The following is a 22,974-nucleotide window of genomic DNA, read 5'->3' on the forward strand; positions in this document are numbered from 1 at the left end:
CAGTATTTAAGTAAGAATAACATCATAACCCCAACTTGAAGATGGATCTATAGAAACAGCGTTGTAGATAATCATCTGAGTAAATGAAACTGAAGACGTTTCTGTTTCATCCTCCTCAGATCCTCCATCGGCTCCTCGATGGTTGGAGGTGGTGAGTATCAGCCGGAGCAGCGCTGACTTGAAGTGGACGGCTCCAGAGCGTGACGGAGGATCTCGCATCACCAACTACGTCGTGGAGAAGCGCGACGTCAGGCGTAAAGGCTGGCAGGCCGTGGACACCACCGTGAAGGAGCTGAAGACCACCGTGTCACCGCTCAACGACGGAGCGCTGTACGTGTTCAGAGTCGCCGCAGAGAACGCCGTGGGTGTCGGCCCGTTCTGCGAGCTGGAGGACTCCGTGTTGGCCAAGGACACTTTCAGTAAGTGGCAGATCAGGAAACATTTCCATTGGAAACTCTTTTGATATATTTATTATTTTTTGGAAATACCGCAATTTCAAAATTTTGTATTTTTTTTTACATTAGCGGAATATCAACAAAATTTTGCACGCTTTTGTAATGGAAGCATAGCTACATAAAATATCTTGTGTGGTTGAAAATAAAACATGTTTGTGCTGCAGCTACTCCCGGGCCGCCCTATGCACTCACCGTCTACTCTGTGACCAAAAAGTATGTGGACCTGGAGTGGGAGGCACCTAAAAACGACGGCGGTAGACCCATACTCAGGTGATATTTCTTCACTCGCCCTCATTCAGGCTGTAATGCTGTTCAACGCTGTTCCCATTATGTTCATCTTCTGGCGTTTCCTCCATCCAGGTATTCTATTGAGAAGAAGGAGAAGCTTGGAACTCGCTGGGTGAAATGTGGAAAGACTTCTGGTCCAGACTGTAAATACCGGGTAACGGATGTTATTGAGGGAACAGAAGTCCAGTTCCAGGTCCGGGCTGAGAATGAGGCCGGAGCTGGACACCCGTGTGAACCTACCGAGATCCTGACCATTGAAGATCCAACAGGTCAGCCTGAGTCCAATGTGTTGCAGTCCACAATCAATCAATCAAATTTATTTCTATAGCACATTTCAGCAATAAGGCAGCTCAGAGTGCTTTATATCACTGCACTCTGAGCTGCCTTATTGCTGTCACCGGTTGAGAAACAAGTAACAAGGGTTACATTTTGTCACGGGCCATCATCAAAATCATCGATATACAAATATGTTGATCAATTTGTCAATGCGACTGACGATAAATGCATGGATGAGTTTCTCTACATTTTGCTGGGACATCAGTTCTTTAATCGTAGAAATGTTCTTCAGGTGATAGAAGGCCGACTTTGTAACTGTCTTTATGTGTCTCTGAAGGTTCAGTTCTGAGCTCTAAGCCTGTTTCTTGTTATCTTCAGGAATCCCATCTCCTCCCATCGAGCTGCATGTAACTGGAGCCAGCAGGGACTTCCTGTCCATCGCCTGGAAGCCTCCGCAGCAGGACGGCGGCTCCCAGATCCGCGGCTATCACATCGAGATGTGCGAGGCCGGAACCGAGAAGTGGATGAGGGTCAACTCCCGTCCAGTGAAGGAGCTGAAGTACCGAGTGGAGGAGGGCGTCATCCCTGAGAAGGAGTACATACTGAGAGTGAGGGCCATCAATTCTGTAGGCGAGAGTGAGCCCTCCGACATCTCAGAAAACGTCTTTGCCAAAGACTCTGACTGTAAGCACACCACATCTGTTTCCTAAGCAAACATAGAAACTCCCAAAGCGTGATTAAACATCCTCCTCTTCTTCGTGGTCCCAGGTAACCCAACACTGGAGTTCCAGACTCTGGACCTCGTTGTGGTGGAAACAGAGAAGCTCCACATCCCAGTTCCTTTCAGAGCCGTCCCGTCTCCCAAAATCACCTGGCACAAAGACGGCAAGGAGCTGAAGGCTGATGAGCGTCTCCTGTTCAGGTCAGAACAACGACTAACAGTTTAAGGTCCAAACACAACCAACAGAGCAGCAGGGTCCGTACTGGTGCTTGAAATCCTTGTAAATGCTTGTGGTTCAGTAAAGTGTTTTCAAGGTATAAAGTCCTTGAAAGTTCTTGATATTCAAACTGCACAGTTTTGTAATAAAGTGCAATTTAGCACTTGATTAAAAGCCTAAATTTTGAAAAGATTATTTGCAGTTGAAACCAGATATTTTCAAACACCTAATAAAAATACTCCTCTTTTCTCACTGTGAAGTTAAATCTGACTAAACCTTTAAGTTAGTTAGATTTACCTAAATTATTTCCATTTGCTAAATTCCAGAAAACTTTGTGAGAAAATTTATTTAGAGATTATTTTATAACTTTTTTTTATCATGTTTAGACATTTCATTTGAGCAGCAAAATAATTTACTTTAACATTTATTTGGATTGTTTCAATGTAATGAATATTTATTACTCCTAATAGCTTAATGACTTTTTATCTCCAAAGTGTGGTGCTGGAAAAGTTTGAAAATGAAAATGCTTGAAAAGTGTGAACCCTGACTGAGAGCTTAAAGATTAAACACAAAGAAATGTATATAACTCCTCATTCTGATTGTTTCTGGCTGATTTGTTTGTCGGAGCAGGAAGGAGTACACTTCCTGTCACCTGGAGATTGACAGCAGCCTTCACCCCGACGCTGGAGTTTATAAAGTGACTCTGGAGAACAAACTGGGAAGTGCCAGTGCAACCATTAACGTGAAAGTCATCGGTAACCACATGCATTCCATTTATCTGTCATTAAAACACATTAATCTCTTATGCTTACAAACAGTTCTTCAACATGTCTCTGTGTCTTCAGGTCTTCCTGGTCCCTGCAAAGAGATTGTTGCATCAGAAATCACAAAGAGCTCATGTAAAGTTTCCTGGGATCCTCCAGACTATGACGGCGGCAGCCCGATTCTTCACTACGTCCTTCAGGTCCGTTTCATTTTCAGCTTTAAAATAAAAAAGTTTCTGATAGTTTTAATACCTCAAACTGATGGTGCTCATGTGGCTGCAGCGGCGTGAGGCTGGTAGAAGGACCTACGTCAACATGATGTCTGGAGAGAACAAGGTGAGCTGGACGGTGAAAGACCTCATCCCCAACGGAGAGTACTACTTCAGAGTCCAGGCCGTCAACAAGATTGGAGGAGGAGAGTTCATCGAACTGCGCAACCCTGTCATTGCGGAGGACCAAAAACGTATGAAAAATAGTTTACTTTGTGATACTATTCATGAAAATTAACTCATTGTAGGCTGTATGTCTCAATCTGCTCATGGTTTTTGTGTATTGAAATAATGCTAGCTGATGCTAGCTGATGCAACGGAGAATTACGGCCAAGCAAAGAAAAAAATTATTTAATTGCCCAATAAAGTCATAGTTTTATGAAAATAAAATTATAACTTTAATTTCTTGCATATTACAAGAAAAAAGTTGACTGTTCTAATAAAATTACTACTTCATTATCTTAATTTTGATTACTTTATTCTGATATTACAACTTTAATCTTATTTTATGTGTATTCTCGTATTTTTACGACTTTATTCTTGTTACACTATGGTTTCAGTTTTGTAATGATAGAAATGAATTCTTGTATTTTTATGACTTTGTTCTTTTAATATTAGAACTTTATTCTTGTTTTATTGCGATTTTGTCAGTAATATTACGACTTTGTTCTCATATTTTTAGAACTTTGTTCTTCTATTATTTTGACTATTTTGGTAATACTACCACTTTATTTTAGTAACTATGACTTTATTTTGGTAATACTACCACTTTATTTTAGTAACTATGACTTTATTTTGGTAATATTACAACTTTGTTCCCTATTTCGTGGTCAAAATAATGTCCTGTTAATAATTTAACTTGACTGTCCCATTTAAGATAATTGGATTGTATGTTTGTTGACCCAGATGCTCCTGACGCGCCAGTGGATGTGGAAACCCACAACCCCACTTCCAGCACTATAACCCTGACCTGGAAGCCTCCTATGTATGATGGCGGCGCCAAAATCATGGGCTACATTCTGGAGAGGCAGCAGAAGGGCGAGGACAAGTGGGAGAGGTGCAATGACTTCCTGGTTCCTGTCCTGTCCTACACAGTCAGAGGACTAACAGAGGGCAAGAACTACATGTTCAGAGTCAAAGCTGAAAATGCTGCTGGCATCAGTGATCCGTCACGCAACACATTGTTCGTTAAAGCCTCTGATGCTGTTGGTAAGGAGAAGAAAAAAAACTCAACAATGTTCTGCTAAGTACCACTTTCCTCTTCTGTCGTTCCACTGTTGGGTTTTAGAGTCAAGTTTAAGTTAATTTTACTTTGTGTTTCAGATCCTCCAAAGGTTTTCCTCAGTGGTAGCCTGCAGTCCGGCCTCAGCGTGAAGCGAGGCTGCGAGATCTGCCTGGACGCCAATATTTCCGGCTCGCCGTACCCTCAGATCACCTGGTACTGGAACAACCAGGTGATCCAGCCTGAACCGCTCCGCAAGAGACCTGAGAAACCCCTGAAGAAGAAGCCAGAGAAGAAGGAGGAGGAGAAGAAAGAGGGAGAGGAGAAGAAAGAGGGAGAGGAGAAGAAAGAGGGAGAGGAGAAGAAGGAAGAGGAGAAAAAGCCAGAGGGAGAAGCGGAGACTAAAGAGGAGAAGAAGGAGGGAGAGGAAAAGAAAGGAGAGGAGAAGAAGCCTGAGGAGGAGAAGAAGCCAGAGGAGGAAGCTGCTGAGCCAGTGGTGGAGGAGCCTGACTATCCCACCATAAATGAACGTCTGACCATCAATAACAGTCACAGGGGCGTGTCCTCCATCATCATTAATGAGTCAGTCCGCCCAGATCATGGGGTCTACATGGTGAAGGTGGAGAACGACCACGGCATTGCCTCAGCAACCTGCGAGGTCAACGTGCTCGGTAAGGGAACACTGATGTTATCGCACATTTGGACAGTCAGTTGAGTGGTCACACTATAAGATCTTATCTATTGTGCTTGCAGATACTCCTGGTCCTCCTGTGAACTTTAGATTTGAGGAAGTGAGGAAGAACTCAGTCATTTGCAAGTGGGATCCTCCTCTGGATGACGGCGGCAGTGAGATCCTCAACTACACCCTGGAGAAGAAGGACAACTCCAAGCTGGAGTTCGGCTGGAGTTGTGTTACCAGCACACTGAGAGGCTGCCGCTACCTGGTGCCCAAACTCATCGAGAAGAAGGAGTATATCTTCAGGGTCGTAGCTGAAAACAAGTTTGGCCCTGGTCCACCCTGCGTCTCCAAACCTCTCATCGCCAAGAATCCTTTCGGTATGCACATATAAGGGAATATTATCAGTAGCTTTGTCTGTACAAGTAGTAGACAAAAACTAAGACATTCTTTTACATTTTCCTCAGAACCTCCCGAGGCTCCAGATAAGCCACAGATTGACGACGTCACAGCCAACAGCATGCTGGTCACTTGGGAGGTGCCAAAAGACAATGGCAGCCCCATTCTGGGATACTGGGTGGAGCGCAGGGAGATCAACAGCTCCCACTGGGCACGTGTCAACAGGTGAGGAAATCTGATTCTCATTTCAAACAGAGGCACGTCTTCAAGCTCATGAAAACAATCCTTCCTGCTGTGCTGATCTCCAGGGACATCGTCCCAGACACGGAGCTGAACGTTGAAGGTCTCCTGGAGGGACTCACTTACATCTTCAGGGTGGCGGCTGAAAACCAGGCCGGCCCTGGAAAGTTCAGTCCTCCCTCTGAGCCTAAAACAGCGCAGGCTCCAATCTGTATGTAAACTAATCTAAATCTTCACAGCAGAAGATGCTAGTCAGATGATATTTTAATCAACTTATGGCGTTTCCTCTAACCTTGTAGTGCCACCTGGACCTCCCATTGCCAGAGTGGTGGTAACCACTGACCACTCCATCGAAGTAGAGTGGGATCCTCCTGCCGACAATGGTGGAGGAGAGATTCTGGGATACCATGTGGATAAGGTCAGAAGATTTAGTTTATGATTTTGCTCAGGAATATACCTTGTTTTCTGGTAAATCATCTGAAAACCCCCAATTGAGACTAGACTGGTTGTCTGTTCCTCAGGCAATGGCTGGTACCAAGGACTGGTCTAGATCAACAGAACGTGCCTGGAAGCAACGTAACTTCACTGTCTATGGAGTTCGTGAGGGAGCGAAGTACACAGTCAGAGTCATCGCCTGCAACGCTGCAGGAGAAGGAACCCCTGGTTTCACAGACGCTGTTTTTGTCCGGAACCCAGCAGGTCTGCCTAAAACGAGAACTTCTAGTTACTTTTGGACCATTTGTATTTTCAGCATTCTAACCTTTCCTTGTTGCACTCCACAGAGATTCCAGTAATTGACATGGACCTTGCCATCAAGAATGGTATAATCATCAGAGCTGGAGAGACGCTGCGTGTTCCTGCTACAGTCACTGGTAAACCTTATCCGTCCATCACCTGGACAAAGGATGATGGCAAACCAGATAAAGACCGTGTGGAGATCCTTAGTGAGGGCAACGACAGTGTTGTCTCAATCAAGAATGTCCAGAGGCAAGACTGTGGAAAATACCAGATCTCTGCCTGCAACCCCAGTGGCTCCAAGTCTGCATCAACCAGAGTGGAAGTGATGGGTAATTAAAAGTCCAGCAAACCTGCAAAAACATAATATTATTACCAGTACTTTTACATTAATGCCTTGTTTTATTTAATGTTTTAGATGTCCCTGGTCCCGTCAAGGACTTGAAGCCAGTCGTTGTTACTCGTAAGATGATTTTCCTGAACTGGGATGACCCAGAAGATGACGGAGGCAGCGATCTGACAGGCTTTCTTGTGGAACGAAGGGATGCTAAGATGCACACATGGAGGCAGCCTGTTGAAACTCCTTCGTCCAAGTGCGAGTGTGTAGGAATCATGGAGGGACAGGAGTACTTCTTCCGTGTCACCGCCAAGAACAAGTACGGTTTGGGTGTTCCTGTTGAGCTGGGACCCATCAAAGCTGTGGATCCTCAGGGTAAGTTCAAAAGCTTTTTATCGCCAGGACAGAAAGAAATCAGAGCTGGGTTTTTAACTGAAACATAACTGGGTTTGATGACTGTGCAGGTCCACCATCATACCCTGAGAAGTTCCACTACACAGAGAGGACCAAAAACTCCATCACTCTGGCCTGGAAGCCACCGCGCAGTGATGGTGGCAGCCCAGTTATAGGGTACTTCGTAGAGAAGAAGAGGCAGGACCAACAGGCCTTTGAGCCCTGCAACACAGAGATCTGCCCCAACATGACTCTCACTGTTGAAGGCCTGGAGGAGGCTTGGATGTATGAGTTCAGAATCAAGTGTGCCAATCTCATTGGAGAGAGTGAGCCGTCCATTCCACTGACTGTAGTAATTCAAGATGATGAAGGTGAGACCACATTTCGTTAAAACTTCCATTGCACCATTGTATTTAGAGAAATATTTATATAAGCAAAGTCAAACCAGTAGGTATGCTGGTAATGTTTTTCCTCATGTCCTGAATTTTGGTGTCTCTCCTAATCTGTCAGTTGGTCCTGAGGTCCACATGCTGAAGCACTTTACTGCTGACTGCATTACTGTGAAGAAGGGTGAGCCTATTGAAATTCCTGCTGACATCATTGGACTCCCCATCCCAAACATCGAGTGGTCCAAGGACGACGTGCTAATCGACAAGCCGACAGAGACACTGCTTCTGGAAACAGAGGTGACTGGAAGGTTGAATGCCAGGACCAAACTATCCATCCCAGCTGCCAACAGGAGGGACCGCGGCAGCTACACTGTGTCAGCATCCAACAACATGGGCTCCGCCAAACACACTGTCTATGTCATGGTGCTTGGTGAGTGGGCAACATGCGGGGAACATGCTGCTAAAGAAATTAAAAAGTTAATAAAGATTAGCGTGTTGACTTTCTGCTTGTTTTCTCCTCAGACCGACCAACACCACCCAGGAATCTGGCTGTGTCAAACATCAGGGCCGAGTCTTGCTACTTAAACTGGGACCCACCAGTTGATAATGGTGGAAGTGAGCTGACCAACTACATTATTCAGAGGAAGGAAGTGCGTAAAGACCAGCCTGAGCCAGAAGAGGGAGAAGAGGCTCCACCTGAGCCACAGTGGGAAGTGGTCAACAATGCCGTAATTGAAAGGAAATTAGGGGTATGTCACAACAAAAGCATTAATGATAAGCGCTTGTGACTGTAAGTGGAGGGCTAACGCTCTTCCTTTTATAGGTGTGGGAGTTGGAGACCAACAAGACCTATCTGTTCCAAGTCAGAGCCGAAAACAAGTACGGCATATCTGACCCGTGTACAACGGAGGAAGTCCTTATCACAGATCCATTTGGTCTTCCTGGCCCACCACAGAAACCAACTATTGCAGAATACTCCAAGACCTCCATGACACTAACATGGGAGCCTCCTAGAGAGACTGGAGGCTCAATGATCACTGGCTACTGGCTGGAGAAAAGAGAGAAAGGAACGGACTATTGGGCCAAAGTTAACAAGGTGCCGGTCACTAAAAGAGGCACAAAAGGTTGGGAGTATCAGGTGAGCTTCCTGGGGTTGGTTTGTTGCTTACATGTATTTTATTGTGGTCACTTTAATAGATGAAACATCAAAAACACTAAACACATTCATTACTATTTCAATCAGGTGACTCGACTGTTTGAAGGAACTGAGTACGAGTTCAGGGTTGCTGCCTCCAATTCAGCTGGAACTGGACCATTCAGTGGGCCGTCTGACTCTGCCTTTGCAGTTGATCCAATCAGTGAGTTCATCACACCAGGAACATTTTCCGAAGCTAATAAATACATGTTTATTCAAAAATCCAAACTTCTTCTCATCTCCCAGCTCCTCCAAGCATGCCCGCTGCTCCTGAGGTTGCTGACAAGACGAAGCACAGCGTCACGCTGTCCTGGAAGCCACCGGAGAGTGACGGAGGAAGCCCCATTAAGGGCTACATTATCCAGATTCAGGATGAAGGTTCGTCAGAGTGGCACAAGATCAACGACATTGACAGCCTGCACCCCACCACAGAGTTCACCGTGCCCAGTCTCCGTGAGTTGAAACGCTACCGCTTCAGGATCATCGCTGTCAACGACATCGGCGAGTCCGACCCCAGCCCACGCACCAGCGAAGTTCTGATAGAGGATGTCCAACGTATGTTGAACCTTGAACTGTCAAAACGGCAAACGGATAGAGACAGTTTACTTGTCTCTGACCTTCTGTTGATGTATTCTCTTTATGACAGTTCCTCCTGTCATTACAATTGATGTCATGGCTGAGGAGCTAGTCAACATTCGTGCTGGAGATCCAATCAGGATTCCTGCAACCATTAAGGGCCGGCCGGCTCCCAAGGTTACATGGGACTACGAAGGCAAAGCCAAGAGCGAGAAAAAGAACAAACTGCACACAATCCCTGTTGAGGCTCAGGTAAGGACAGTTGATTGTTCTTTGGTGTGCGAGGCTCAGAAAGGAAGCATATCAAATCCAGACCTATAAGAGTTTGTATTAAAATGCTTATAACTGTTTCCAGGTTGAGTCCACAGACACCACGTCAGTCGTGAACATCCCTGTGAGCTTGAGGAGCCATTCTGGACGTTACACCATCACAGCCAAGAACAAGTCTGGACAGAAACATGTCAACGTCAGAGTCATTGTCGTCGGTATGGACCTTTAATCAGCAGAAACGTTCTGTCTGAATTAACCTGAGTTTATGGTTTGTAGAAATTGTTCATTTTATGTTTATGGACGTCTGACTTTGCTTTTGGTTTTGTTTGAAGATGTTCCTGGACCTCCAAAGGACCTGAAGGTCACAGATGTAACTCGCTCCACCATGAGGCTGATCTGGAAGCTCCCTGACACTGACGGAGGAGAGAGGATCAAGAGCTACTTCATTGAGAAGAAGTCTGTGATTGACAAGGCCTGGACCAAGGTAAAAAGGCAGTGTGTTGATTTTCTGCCTCGTCATCTTCATGTTTCCTGTGCTTGAATGATAACTTTGGCCTATTTGTTTTACTCCCAGGTGAATGCCGCTTGTGCTAGCCAGGCCTTTGTGGTTCCAGGCCTGCTTGAGGGTCAGGATTACCTGTTCAGGGTTCGAGCAGAAAACAGACTGGGATTTGGTCCTTTTACCGAGACAACCGAACCCATCAGAGCCAGAGATCCCATCTGTGAGGACAATCCCACTTTTCCAGCTGCACGTATGCAACACTATATTTCCAGAATAGTGTCTACAAAGTTTATTGTTCTTTTGCCATCTCCTCAGACCCACCTGACCCCCCAACCAAGCTGAAGGTAAACCTAGTCACAAAGAACACCGTCACTCTGAGCTGGGAGCCTCCAAAGAACAACGGCGGCTCACCTGTAAAACATTACATCATCGAGCGTCTGAGCTGGGACACCACCGGCAAGGAGAAGGAGACCTGGAAGCAGTGCAACAAGAGGGATGTGGAGGAGCTCACTTTCATTGTGGAGGATCTGAAGGAGGTCAGTTTACTACCTCTTGCCTGTAGATACAGCACTCAGCAGTGGTAGTTCGTCAATACAATACAGTTTAGACCAGTTTTCTTCAAACATCATCAAATTCAATTTAGGAAACTTCTGTTATGTACAATCTTTTCTCAAAACACAGTCAGCTAGAATTTATAAACATGCAGTAATTTATTTCCCTCATATAACGTACTGTTATACAACACGTCTGTCTTATTCTTAAGGTTTTTAAAAAGCTTGTCCCACCACCATTAGGTGATAATGGGATAGTAAGATACAAACACACTGAGGTGCAAAACACAGTTTAGCCAGAAGGAGGCTTCTATCAGAGGTGCATGTTCATGGGATGGACTATTAGTTTACATCAGTGTGAAAACTGCAATTTCTAAAAATTGGTTGAAGACAAACCAGTCATGAACTGTTTGATAATGTCTTCCACTGCTTAACATCAAGTGTCTTATATTTTGTTTTTAGATTTATGTTTCTGTTTTTTCGTCTTTGCTTCTTTTAATAGAACTACATGTACTGTGTTCTGTTATGTGATTTGCATAGTAATATATTGTTGTGTTTCTTGACACTGCCATGAATCATCCTAAATAAATTAAATCAAACCTGACCTGCAGGGAGGAGAATATGAATTCAGAGTAAAAGCTGTGAATGCAGCTGGACCCAGCCGACCTTCTGCCACCGTTGGACCTCTGATCATCAAGGATCAGACATGTGAGTGACAACTACCTCAATCATTTCCTATTGTTTTCCTTGGAAACATGTCTATAACTATCTAGGTTTTATATTTAGCCAATGGTTAATTTCTTATGTTTGTTGTTTTTCTGCAGGTCCTCCCACCATTGAGCTGCGTGAAGCCATGGAGGGCGAGGAGGGCTGCGACGTCAGCATCGTGGCGAGGATCAGCGGCTGTCCCTTCCCAACGCTGACCTGGCACAAGGCCAGCCTGGCCAAACCCGAGGAAAAGGCTGCTGTCCAGTATGACCAGCACATCAACAAACTGGTGACCCCAGACAAGTGCACACTGTTGATCCAGCAGGCCAGCCGGAACGACAGCGCCCTCTACAGCCTGACGGCCAGTAATAGCCTGGGTACTGTCTCCAAGGACATCAAGCTGGCAGTGCTGGGTGAGTTTACTGTTATCACTAGGTGTTGGGTGAAACTAAAATATAAACAGAAAATAAAATATGCATCAGCTCTTTTTCATGTGAAATGAATGCACCAAGTAAAATTGCTAGTGCCATAAAGCATCCAAAGTGGTATCCTTAGCTGTTACTAATGATAAACAGTCATTTTAGCGATCTTTTCATATGCTAATTAGACCGTTAACGTCATTGCTAACGCAAAACAAGCTCTAGGCTAATTCCCGGTATCAGCATTTCCCCAAAACGACCTGTAAGTCAGCTCTTATCAAACATATAGTATTAAACAGAACACAAATTAAACTTGCAGCCATTTATTCTGAATGTGTAAATAAATACTTAAAGCACAGGAGGTGAAGTTTAAACATAAATGGGAAGGTTTTCTCTGTAAAACTGCTTCTGCTACCCATAATTTAACTAAATGACCATCTTTTTAAGAACTGACATTTTTATCATTAAAGTATTCTGAACTGTTTTTAATCTTTTGTGTTGGGCTAATATTAAACAGTCATTTTAGAAATCTTTTTATATGCGAATTAGATATTTAGCTTCATTGCTATATATAAAGCAAAACATGGCTAATTCCTGATACCGAAATATTCACAAAATGATCTCTTAATGACATTTTTATCACAAAACTATTAACTATTTTTAATGTTTTTCACTGGGCAAAATGGTGAGAAAATTAATCATTTTAGCTAAACATTAACTAAGATGATTTAACTGAATGGAAAAATGATATATTTTTATTTCTGACTTCCAGGACCTCCTGGCCCACCAGTGGGACCGATCAAGTTCACAGAGGTGTTTGCGGAGAGGATCGGCCTGGCCTGGAACCCTCCCACAGATGATGGTGGATCCAAGATCACCAACTATGTGGTTGAGAAGCGTGAGGACAACAGAAAGACCTGGGTCCACGTCTCCAACGACCCGAAAGAGTGCGCCTACGTGGTGACACGTCTTACAGAGAACCACGAGTACGAGTTCAGAGTCATGGCCCAGAACAAGTTTGGAATCGGACCAGGAGTGATCAGTGAGCCAGAGAAGGCCAGAAACCTCTTCAGTAAGTTTAGAGAGGTTTTAAATATAATACATTTGATGCTCCTGTGAATATTCTTGATGACTGATGACCAAGCTGTCCTCCTGTAGCTGTTCCCGGTCAGTGTGAGAAACCAACAGTTACTGAAGTCTGTCTGGAGTCCATGACCGTCAACTGGGATGAGCCCAAATATGACGGCGGATCCCCCATCACCGGCTACTTCGTCGAGAAGAAGGAGACCACTTCCAAACGCTGGACCCGTGTCACCCGGGAACCAATCCGTGCGCTCCCACTGGGCAACAACTGGGACGTTACAGGCCTGCTGGAGGGCGCCCTGTACCAGTTCAGGGTGATCGCCATCAACGCCGCCGGCTGCGGCCTGCCTAGCTTGCCCTCTGACCCTGTACTCTGCAGAGACCCCATCAGTACGTCATCGTATTGCTCTGATCTCCATAATCCTGGTCTTCCTGCAATTTAGAACAACTTTGTTAGCTTATTTTTAAATAAATTAGGCTGTACTTTCATTATTCAAATTCCTTGAGCCAAATGATCTGCCTCAAGACTTTGTTAAATGATTTTTTTACTGTTTAGCGCCGTGTGTTGTGGATGGATGATTATTTGTTTGTTCAATGCTCTCACTTATGCCAATGAGTGTTTTTACTCCTGATAATGTTGCATCAAACTGAAGCTTTACATTTTCTTTATGTAGAGCCTCCAGGGCCGCCTTACCCGAAGGTGATCGACTGGACTAAATCAACGGTGGAGCTGGAGTGGCTCCCTCCCTCTACAGACGGAGGGTCGAAGGTGACAGGTTATATTGTTGAGTTGAAGGAGATAAACAAGGAGGAAGAGGAGAAGAAAGCTAAGAGGAGGTTGCTGCTGAGCGAAGCCGAGGAAGAGAAGGAGCCTGAGAGCGACGAGAGCTGGACGAAGGTAGAGTCTCTTCTGAAGTCCAAACTGCAAAAACACCAAATCTTTCCAAGTATTTTTGGTTTAGTTTCTAGTGCAAATATACTTAGACGTAACTAACTCTTCAACACAACATAGGAGCTTGTTTAAGTCAATAATTCCTTAACATTGATGAAAAAGTAATTGTTTTATGTGTAATAATTGATTCCTATATATTGCTAAAAAGTTACTTGTTTTATCTTATTTCAAGTAATGAGATATTTGCACCAAAATACCTGGTAATATTTTATGTTTTCTCAGTGCAGCTCTTGATGTGTTTGTGTCTTTGCAGGCAAAGGACACAGAGATCAGAGGAACTAAGTTTGTTGTGACCGACCTGAAAGAAGGAGGGCTGTACCAGTTCAGAGTCCGAGCCGTGAACTCTGCTGGTGTGGGAGACCCAGGTCTCGTGTCTGAGCTGATCGAAGTCAAAGACAGAACAAGTAAGGCACCGATCAACAGCCATTAAAGTGTGGACATATGAACTTTAAATGAGAAATATCTTGTAAAATTCACATTTTGCACATTTTTGTATGCTCCTAAAAATTATTCAAGCACTTTCAAAAGAAACAGAAATTTTTGGTAGCAAGTTAATGTTTTTTGGTGTCTGGAAACTGAGCTGTTTTGGCCAGCAGCAGCTTATTTTGTCTTAAAGAGATATGAGGCCCTAAAACAGCTAAAATGTCTATCTAAGAAATATCTTGTCTATAAATATAATAAACATGTTTTGTGTGGCCTAAAGCCCTATCCTAACCTGTTCAAGGAAGTATAATAGGTCACCTTTAATTAAAAACAATCTCCATCCCCAGTTCCTCCTGAGATGGACCTTGATGCCTCAGTGAAGGAGAAGATTGTGGTCCACGCCGGAGCCACTATCCGCATCATCGCCTACGTGTCAGGCAAACCCGCCCCGCAGATCACCTGGTGCCGTGACGACGCCGAGGTGCCCAAAGAGGCCGTGGTGGAGACAACAGGCATCTCTAACTCTCTGGTCATCAAGAACTGCAAACGGCAGCATCAGGGCATGTACACACTGAGCGCCAAGAACGAGGGAGGAGAGAGGAAGAAGGCCGTCATCGTTGAGGTTCTCGGTGAGTGAAAAGTTCAGGAAGAAATTTTTTCATTTTTCTTTCTAAAAACAGTTCCTCATCGTTTAACTTTGTCCCTCTTCTTCCCTAAGATGTTCCTGGACCTGTCGGTCTTCCCTTCGCTGGTGAAAATCTGACCACCGACTCCTGCAAACTGACCTGGTACTCCCCCGAAGACGACGGCGGCTCGGCCATCACCAACTACATCATCGAGAAACGAGAGTCCGACCGAATGGGCTGGACCTCGGTGTCCTACACGGTGACGAGGAACAACGCTGTGGTGCAGGGACTGATCGAAGGCAAGGGCTACTTCTTCAGGATCGCAGCTGAGAACATCATCGGAATGGGACCTTTCATCGAGATCGACAAGATGGTCCTCATTAAAGACCCAATCTGTAAGTCCAAAGCAGGGAAATTCTAAATACAGAAAAACTGCAGCTCTGAAACTAATTTCTGTCTCCTGCAGCCGTCCCGGAGCGTCCAGAGGACCTGATTATCACAGGTGTTACCAAGGACTCCATCTCTGTTGCCTGGAGACCACCCAAATACGACGGTGGTGCAGAGGTGACCTCCTACGTCCTTGAGTCCCGAATGGTGGGCCGTGACACTTTCACTCGGGTCGGAGGCGAGGACAAGCTGATGGACAGGAAGTTCACGCTAACCGGACTGAAGGAAGGCTCGAGTCACGAGTTCAGAGTCTCAGCCGTCAACCAGGTGGGGCAGGGCAAGCACTCCTTCCCCACCAAACCTGTCCAGTGCAAGGACGAGCTTGGTGAGTCGCACACAAACATTGTCTTTTATTTATTTAACCAGGTGAGGAGATTGACAACTAATTCTCATTTTCAGAAAACATTTAAAGATCATACTGCAGAAAACAGGAGAATATCATAAAACAAAGAGGAAAAAATAGAACATCTAAAAGTCTTATAATACACATGACAAGTCAACAGTTTTTAAAACCATATACATTGATCATGTGCTATGGCACATAAAAACATGTAATTTCTGAAAGATTCCAAACTGCTTTTGTCCCAATTCAGAGCCACCTACTTTGGACCTGGACTTCAGAGACACGATGATGGTCAAGGTGGGAGATCCATGCATGCTGTCAGGACGTTACAGCGGCAAGCCGACCCCCACAATCACCTGGACGAAGAACGACGAAGAGCTTAAATCAGACGAAGAGCTCAACCTTCACAGCACCGCACGCCACCTCAGCCTGAACATCAGCAAGGCCAAGAGAGAACACAGCGGCCGCTACTGCGTCAGCGTCGAGAACGCCGCCGGGCCTCGCACAGGAATCTGCACCATCACTGTAGTCGGTGAGTTACGACGAGACACTTACGTCCATCTTCAGGTTTGAAACATAACCTTCAATGATCAGATCTCCAATTGCTCTAAAATAATAATATATGTAAAAACTGAAAACCTGAAAGGTGCTAATTTAATTAGCCTGGCTACTGCCTTCCTCTGCAATTCTGCTGGATTTTAATCTCCATTTAGGGATTTCTCCAATTCAACAGAAGTAAGAGTTATTGATTATTGAGTTACTCTAAAGTTGATTGCTCTTAACAAACTACTAACGGTTAACGGAAAAGTGGCCATTTTCTTATAAAGTTGTATTTTGTATCAAGACGGCCAACTGTCTTTCCATAACACAAAGGGTTGAATTTTTCAAATGTGGAATTTTAGCAAAGAATCACATTGTGTTCAGATTTTTTGTTATACTGACTGAATAAACACAAAATTGTGGTTTTCTCACACTATTTAACTTGGGCAACCCTAAAAATCACTCATATTTATTGCCACAGTTTAAACTTGTATGACCTGAAGATAAACTTTAGCTTTAATTTGTGCGACTCTTTCCTCCTGTCAGACCGTCCTCAGCCACCAGAGGGCCCCGTAGTGTTCAACGAAGTCTACAGGAACTACATGGTCATCTCCTGGAACCCTCCTCTAGATGACGGCGGCTGCGCCATCTCCAACTACATCATCGAGAAGAGAGACACCAACAGAGACCTGTGGATGCCCGTCACCTCTTCCTCCATCAGAACCTCCTGCAAGGTCAGTTTTAGTCTCCAAACTCTTAAGCAGAAAAAATACTTAAAAAAATACACAACCCAGAGATACAATAGGGTTTTCTGTATTTTCTGGTTTGGATGAATGTGAAAAAAGACAGTGTGGATAAATTATTTACTGTTATGCAAGATTATTTCACCAATACTATAACCTCTTATAGCTTGTTACCTTTTTTTTAATCTGATTCAGTATTAAAGCCTTCTGCTCATTACCAAAGAAGAAAAACATCTGCATAAGGCAGCATTGGTTAGTAATAAGTACAAACTTTTTACCAGGCGAAGAATCACAAAATACAGTTGGTTTTCTCAACTTAGCTCAGCCCTAAGCAGTTTCAAACTTAATCTCTCACTTCAAATCAATCATAAATGTTCACATTTTATTGAATAAGTAAAAATGTTTGGAACGATGCCCCCTGCTGTCCACTAAATGAATTGCAGGATCAGAATAGTTTCTGTGGATGTCTCTGTTTAGGTCCTTCTAATAGTTTCAGCTAGAATAGAGAGAGAACCCATTTTCAGTAAAGTTACCAGAAAACTCTGGAAGCTTAAATGTTGAAAATTGGACAGTAGATGATTGAGGGATTGACCACATCCCTGCTTGTCACTAACAGGTGCCAAAGCTGATCGAGGGTCGTGAGTACATCATCCGGATCATGGCTCAGAACATGTACGGCATCAGTGACCCACTCCTGTCAGCGGAGACCAAAGCTCGAGATGTCTTCAGTAAGCTGATGCTGAATAAACAAATCCATTCTCCAGGTAGGATCAAAGTCAAATTGGTGTCTGACCATTAGACATGTTTCCATTGCAGAGGTGCCTGATGCGCCAAAGCAACCCACAGTGAAGGAAGTTTACCATGACTGCGCTCTGATCAGCTGGGAGCCACCTGCTGATGGAGGAAAGCCAATCACAGGTTACATTGTAGAGAGGAAGGAGACCAAGGCCAACAGGTACATAATCCCACAGCGCTGATAAGCAACAGTTGTAACTGAGAAAATACAAGGTACAGCTTCTTAGATGGCCAAAACATTTCCAGGAAGACGGGAAGATTTCATCTTTCAGGCACATTATTTTCAACATGTGAAACTTCCATGTTTCAGATTATTAAAAAATTGGGTGAAATGGTTATTTTTGTAGATGGGTTCGCTGCAGCACAGAAAGAATCTATCCCAAAGTGGAGTACTGTGTGACAGAGCTGCTGCAAGGCTGTGAATACGAGTTTAGAGTCAGCGCTGAGAACGTGGTGGGAGCTGGAGACCCCAGCCCACCATCCAAACCAGTTTTTGCCAAGGATCCCATCGGTAGGTTCACGTTTTAAAACTTTCAATTTCATAAGCCTTATAAGGTTAGCAGTAATAATGACTGGATAAATGTTCTGCCTCAGTGAAACCTGGTCCACCTGTCAACCTTCGCGCCATCGACTTCACTAAAGAGTCAGTGACTCTGTCCTGGGAGCCGCCCACCGACACCGGACGAGGCAAGATCTTTGGATACCTGCTGGAGTTCCAGAAGGCTGGGCAAGAGGAGTGGAACAAGGTGAGATTAAAGGTGTTTTACACCTTATAGCCCGGTAGACTCGGTTCGATCAGGGAACAAAACTGCAACATTTGCAGTTCACCTTCACACTGCACTGTGTCAACTATACCCTTTAAAAAACCTGTTCCCCTCCTCACCTGTGGGGGAGCTGCACCAAATAAACGACACAAAAACCTCTGAAGAAGACGCTGAGTATAACGTACAAACAAAAAAAGTGTCGTCAGATTTTAGTGGTTATAGTATTTCTCTTTTGTTGTTGGAAAAACACTACAAGGCATTTCTCCCGCTAGTGCTAGACTCAGGCATTTGTTTTGGTTGTATTTACCCAGAATGCCCTGTGCTTTAGTCCACTTACTGTTTTTGGCATTCACACATGCATTCAAACTGCCCAAGAGTTCACTTTAGCTGAACCAAGACTGAGGTTTTTTGGCTTTACGCTTTTTTGATAAACATCAGAGATTGATTTTACATTCACATCCCCGAATGAAACAGACTTTCCATGCAAACAAACTGGAGGTTTATTAAAGTGGCCTAAACAAAGCTGGTGTAAATGCACCATTTGATTTTTATCTGAAGGACCCTGTGTTCATCTCCTGGTTCTTTGAGAAAAATAAGATGGTCAGCCTTGACCCTTCTTTGGCCAACAGGTGAACCAGACTCCAGATTCCTGCCAGGAGACCAAGTTTAAGGTGATAGACCTGGAAGATGGCGCTCTGTACCGCTTCAGAGTCATGGCTGTGAATGCAGCTGGAGAGTCTGACCCAGCCAACCTGAAGGAGCCAATCAGAGTGCAGGAGAGGCTTGGTGAGTTACAAATGAACAACCTCTAAATGTATCTAACTCCACAACAAACTAAATTAAATTGTAGGTGATTTTTATCATATTGGAAATAAATTTGATATTTCTTATTGCAGAGCCTCCAGAGTTGATCCTGGATGCTGGAATGACCCGAGAGGTGAAGGCCATGGCTGGCACTCACATCACCCTGATGGCCACCATCAAAGGCGTGCCATTCCCCACAGTCACCTGGAAGAAGAACGATGCAGAGGTTCCTACCAGGGCTGACATTGAGACAAACCAGGCTGGCACAAAGCTGGAGATGAGATTCTGCAACCGTGGAGACTGTGGAGACTACACTCTGACCGTGGAAAACCCAGCCGGCTCCAAGACTGCTACCTGCACTGTGCTGGTTCTTAGTAAGTATAGCATTAAGGTAAACAAGGAACAATAACAGAAGTGTGACCTGTGAAGCGTTCCTCATTTTCTTTCTGTTATCTTTAGACAAACCTGGTCCTATTCAGCACCTCCGGGTGTCTGATGTCAGATGTGACTCCGCCTACCTGTCATGGAAGGATCCGGAAGACAATGGCGGCTCTCGCATCACTAACTTTGTGGTAGAGAAGAAAGACACTGCATCCACTCAGTGGGTTCCTGTCTGCTCCACCTCCAAGAAGCGCAGCATGATGCTGAAGCACCTGATGGAGGGCACATCCTACTCATTCAGAGTTGCTGCTGAAAACCAGTATGGCCGAAGCGAATTTGTTGAGACACCAAAGGCTATCAAGGCAATGAACCCTCTGTGTAAGTATCAGAACAGTGAATACTTATTCAAGAAATACTTTTTATAACTACTTTACCTTACTTACTTTACAATCTTGTCATTCTGTGCTTCAGTCCCTCCTGGTCCTCCTAAAGATCTGCATCACGTTGATGTGGACAAAACAGAGGTCTGGTTGGCCTGGAACTGGCCTGATCGCGATGGAGGAAGTGAGATCACTGGCTTCTTTGTGGAGTATCAGGAAGAAGGAGCCAGAGAGTGGGAAGAATGGAAGACTGTGAGCATCCCAGAGAGTCATGTTACCGGCTTGGAGGAAGGAAAGACCTACCGCTTCAGAGTGAGGACTGAAAATGCCATTGGCCTCAGTAGACCTGACACCACACTGCCCATCCTCTGCCAGGAGAAACTAGGTAGGCAACAGAATATAGAGACACCAATCAATACACATGTACAACTTTAGTTATTCTATTATTATCCATTCATGTGTCTTTGTTTGTGATACATCAAATTAACATGAAAATGTGGAGTAATTTGTGTTTCTCTGTATTCTCATAGTCCCACCAATTGTCGAGGTGGATGTTAAGCTGATTGAAGGCATCATTGTGAAGGCTGGCACCACCATCAGGTTACCAGCTTTAATGAGAGGAATCCCTGTTCCCACTGCCAAGTGGTCTGTTGACGGGGAGGAAATCACAAGCCAGGGCAACGTCAAAATTGATACTGACAATTTCTCAACTGTGCTCAACATCAACGAGTGTACCAGGAACCACACAGGCACCTACCTGCTCACTGTGTCCAATGCGGCAGGGACGAAAACCGTGGCCCTGAGTGTAACTGTTTTGGATGTTCCAGCTGCACCTATTGGACCCGTCAACATCATGGAAGTCACTCCAGACTCCATGACAATCGAATGGCGTCCTCCCAAGGACGATGGCGGAAGCCCCGTCACTAACTACATTGTGGAAAAACGAGAGTCCAACAAGGAGACTTGGGGAGGCGTTAGCTCCGGCAGCCTTGAAACGCAGCTCAGGATTACCCGCCTGCAGAAAGGAACTGAGTATGTGGTTCGCATTCGTGCCGCAAACAAGATGGGAGTGGGTGCTCCGCTGGAGAGCAAGCCAACCGTGGCTGAACACACCTTCATGCCACCCAGTGCACCTGGTAAACCGCAGCATTATGATGTGGCTGAAGATGCTGTTACGATCGGATGGACCATGCCTCTAGCTGATGGTGGCAGCCAGATCACTGGCTACCTCATAGAGCGCAGACACAAGGGAGGAAAATGGATCCGTGTTAATAGGACCCCTTGCAAGGACCTCCGATACAGAGTCCAGGGTCTGTTTGAAGGAAGTGAATATGAATTCAGGGTGTTTGCAGAGAATATTGCTGGCTATAGTGGTCCTTCTCCTACTTCTGACCTCTGCAAGCCCTGCAGACCCATCTCAGTCCCAAGCTCTCCTATTAATCCCAAAGTTAAGGATTACAGTAAGAACACTGCTGACCTGGTGTGGACAAAACCCTCCAGAGACGGAGGCAGCCCCATCCTTGGCTACACAGTGGAAATGAAGAAAGCCGATAGCGAGGAGTGGAAGAAAGTGAACCTGGATGACCTCATCAAGCAGTGTGCCTATAGGGTGAAGGGTCTGGAAGAAGGTGTGAGCTACAGTTTCAGAGTCTTTGCTTCAAACATGATTGGAGATGGAGAGCCAAAAGAAATGCCACAGTCAATCACTGCTCAGGATATCCTCATCCCTCCTGAGATTGAAATGGAGGCTACCTGTCGCGAGAGGTTAACCGTGCGTGTCGGCCACAACATCAACATCATTGGCTACATCAAGGCCCGTCCTGATCCTGAGGTCATTTGGTCAAAGGAGGAGACGGTTCTGGAGAACAGCAAACGAGTGACCATCATTCAGAACCTCCCGGTGGTCCACCTCAGGGTAAAAGAAGCTACGAGGAATGATCATGGAAAATACACACTGAAGGCTTCAAATGAGGGTGGTGAGGCTTCCTGCACCATCACAGTTAATGTGCTGGACAGACCAAGTCACTGCCAGAATCTGCACATAACCTATGCCACCAAGGACTCATGCATGGTCAACTGGGAGGCACCCATTGACAACGGTGGGTCTGAGATCACCAATTACATTGTGGAGTGCCGTGAGCCCAGCATTAGCATGTGGTCCATGATCTCTTCCAACTGCACCAATCGCAAGATCAAAGCCAAACTGATGGAAGGCCATGAGTACCTGTTCCGCGTCTGCGCCGTCAACAAGCTGGGACCTGGCCCCTGTGTGGAGACCAAGACCGCTCTGCTGGCCATCGACCCCATTGAGAAGCCTGGTGAGCCGGAGAACTTCAGAGCCACCGACATTGGTAAAAACTTTGTCTATCTGAGATGGAGGAAGCCCGACTATGACGGCGGCAGCCCCAACCTCTCGTACAACCTGGAGTGCAAACACAAAGATGCTGAACAGTGGGAGAAACTCAACACCAGCACACTAACAGATACCTTTTTCTTGGCTGACAAGTTAGTTGAAAACCAAACCTACACATTCAGGTAAATTAAAACTTGATTGTTTTTCTAAGAAATATTCTTTGTTTAGCACATTTTTATTAGGACTGGATGATATGGCTGAAAAACATGACAATAATTTATTAGTTTTTTGTTTTAGCTATCTGAAATTCAACCAAAATGGTGGCGTAACCTTCTGTTTTACCCACAGTTTACACTTTACACTGTTGTTTTTGATTTTTAAGTAGTTGTAAGGTACAATGGTGAAAGGACAAATTGTTGCTAGGCAACCACAAGTTGCTCAACAGATTGTTTCTAGGTTAGCCAACGTCGAGTGAGTTAGTTGATGCCACCAGCCTTGCTTAGCTAGCAGTGAGAGGTTGAATGGTTAGAGCCTACAGTCCCCAGAATGCTGTGCGGTTCTGCATTGGAGTTCAGTGAAATCATTGAACATGTCATCAGACATATTTTCCATTGGTGTAGATCATGTCTTGATCACAATATAAATTATCAATTTATTGTCCAGCCCTAGTTTTCATTGACATATGTAACTTTTTTTTCTTGTGATTTCTTCCCTGGTGCCTTGAAAAGTGTTTTTGAA

The 22,974-nt window shown here is 44.9% G+C and overlaps 1 protein-coding gene across 1 annotated transcript in view; it reads left to right on the forward strand.

Moving 5' to 3' along the window:
* The window catches only part of ttn.2 (titin, tandem duplicate 2), a gene marked incomplete at its 3' end in the record, with an annotated part of 175,746 nt that overhangs the window by 124,986 nt on the left and 27,786 nt on the right, over positions 1–22,974 (forward strand). The window contains exons 146-193 of the mRNA XM_088008422.1: positions 120–419; positions 620–725; positions 816–1,012; positions 1,398–1,703; positions 1,788–1,941; positions 2,588–2,712; positions 2,803–2,921; positions 3,004–3,184; positions 3,897–4,199; positions 4,314–4,883; positions 4,966–5,268; positions 5,356–5,512; positions 5,596–5,738; positions 5,827–5,945; positions 6,049–6,226; positions 6,310–6,594; positions 6,681–6,974; positions 7,064–7,363; positions 7,503–7,811; positions 7,904–8,130; positions 8,205–8,519; positions 8,625–8,739; positions 8,823–9,131; positions 9,223–9,404; positions 9,508–9,637; positions 9,755–9,906; positions 9,997–10,144; positions 10,240–10,460; positions 11,087–11,183; positions 11,300–11,596; positions 12,375–12,674; positions 12,761–13,075; positions 13,360–13,583; positions 13,891–14,041; positions 14,408–14,689; positions 14,779–15,081; positions 15,153–15,458; positions 15,727–16,008; positions 16,563–16,750; positions 17,376–17,487; positions 17,576–17,714; positions 17,902–18,065; positions 18,149–18,300; positions 18,948–19,104; positions 19,215–19,496; positions 19,582–19,881; positions 19,975–20,268; positions 20,414–22,418. Of these exons, the coding sequence (XP_087864548.1) occupies positions 120–419; positions 620–725; positions 816–1,012; positions 1,398–1,703; positions 1,788–1,941; positions 2,588–2,712; positions 2,803–2,921; positions 3,004–3,184; positions 3,897–4,199; positions 4,314–4,883; positions 4,966–5,268; positions 5,356–5,512; positions 5,596–5,738; positions 5,827–5,945; positions 6,049–6,226; positions 6,310–6,594; positions 6,681–6,974; positions 7,064–7,363; positions 7,503–7,811; positions 7,904–8,130; positions 8,205–8,519; positions 8,625–8,739; positions 8,823–9,131; positions 9,223–9,404; positions 9,508–9,637; positions 9,755–9,906; positions 9,997–10,144; positions 10,240–10,460; positions 11,087–11,183; positions 11,300–11,596; positions 12,375–12,674; positions 12,761–13,075; positions 13,360–13,583; positions 13,891–14,041; positions 14,408–14,689; positions 14,779–15,081; positions 15,153–15,458; positions 15,727–16,008; positions 16,563–16,750; positions 17,376–17,487; positions 17,576–17,714; positions 17,902–18,065; positions 18,149–18,300; positions 18,948–19,104; positions 19,215–19,496; positions 19,582–19,881; positions 19,975–20,268; positions 20,414–22,418 (12,598 nt within the window). The remainder of the gene's footprint in view (positions 1–119; positions 420–619; positions 726–815; positions 1,013–1,397; positions 1,704–1,787; positions 1,942–2,587; positions 2,713–2,802; positions 2,922–3,003; positions 3,185–3,896; positions 4,200–4,313; positions 4,884–4,965; positions 5,269–5,355; positions 5,513–5,595; positions 5,739–5,826; positions 5,946–6,048; positions 6,227–6,309; positions 6,595–6,680; positions 6,975–7,063; positions 7,364–7,502; positions 7,812–7,903; positions 8,131–8,204; positions 8,520–8,624; positions 8,740–8,822; positions 9,132–9,222; positions 9,405–9,507; positions 9,638–9,754; positions 9,907–9,996; positions 10,145–10,239; positions 10,461–11,086; positions 11,184–11,299; positions 11,597–12,374; positions 12,675–12,760; positions 13,076–13,359; positions 13,584–13,890; positions 14,042–14,407; positions 14,690–14,778; positions 15,082–15,152; positions 15,459–15,726; positions 16,009–16,562; positions 16,751–17,375; positions 17,488–17,575; positions 17,715–17,901; positions 18,066–18,148; positions 18,301–18,947; positions 19,105–19,214; positions 19,497–19,581; positions 19,882–19,974; positions 20,269–20,413; positions 22,419–22,974) is intronic.

Source organism: Poecilia mexicana, unplaced genomic scaffold (genome assembly GCF_051168715.1).
Source record: "Poecilia mexicana isolate PSO_F unplaced genomic scaffold, ASM5116871v1 scaffold_2, whole genome shotgun sequence".
NCBI lineage: Eukaryota > Metazoa > Chordata > Actinopteri > Cyprinodontiformes > Poeciliidae > Poecilia > Poecilia mexicana.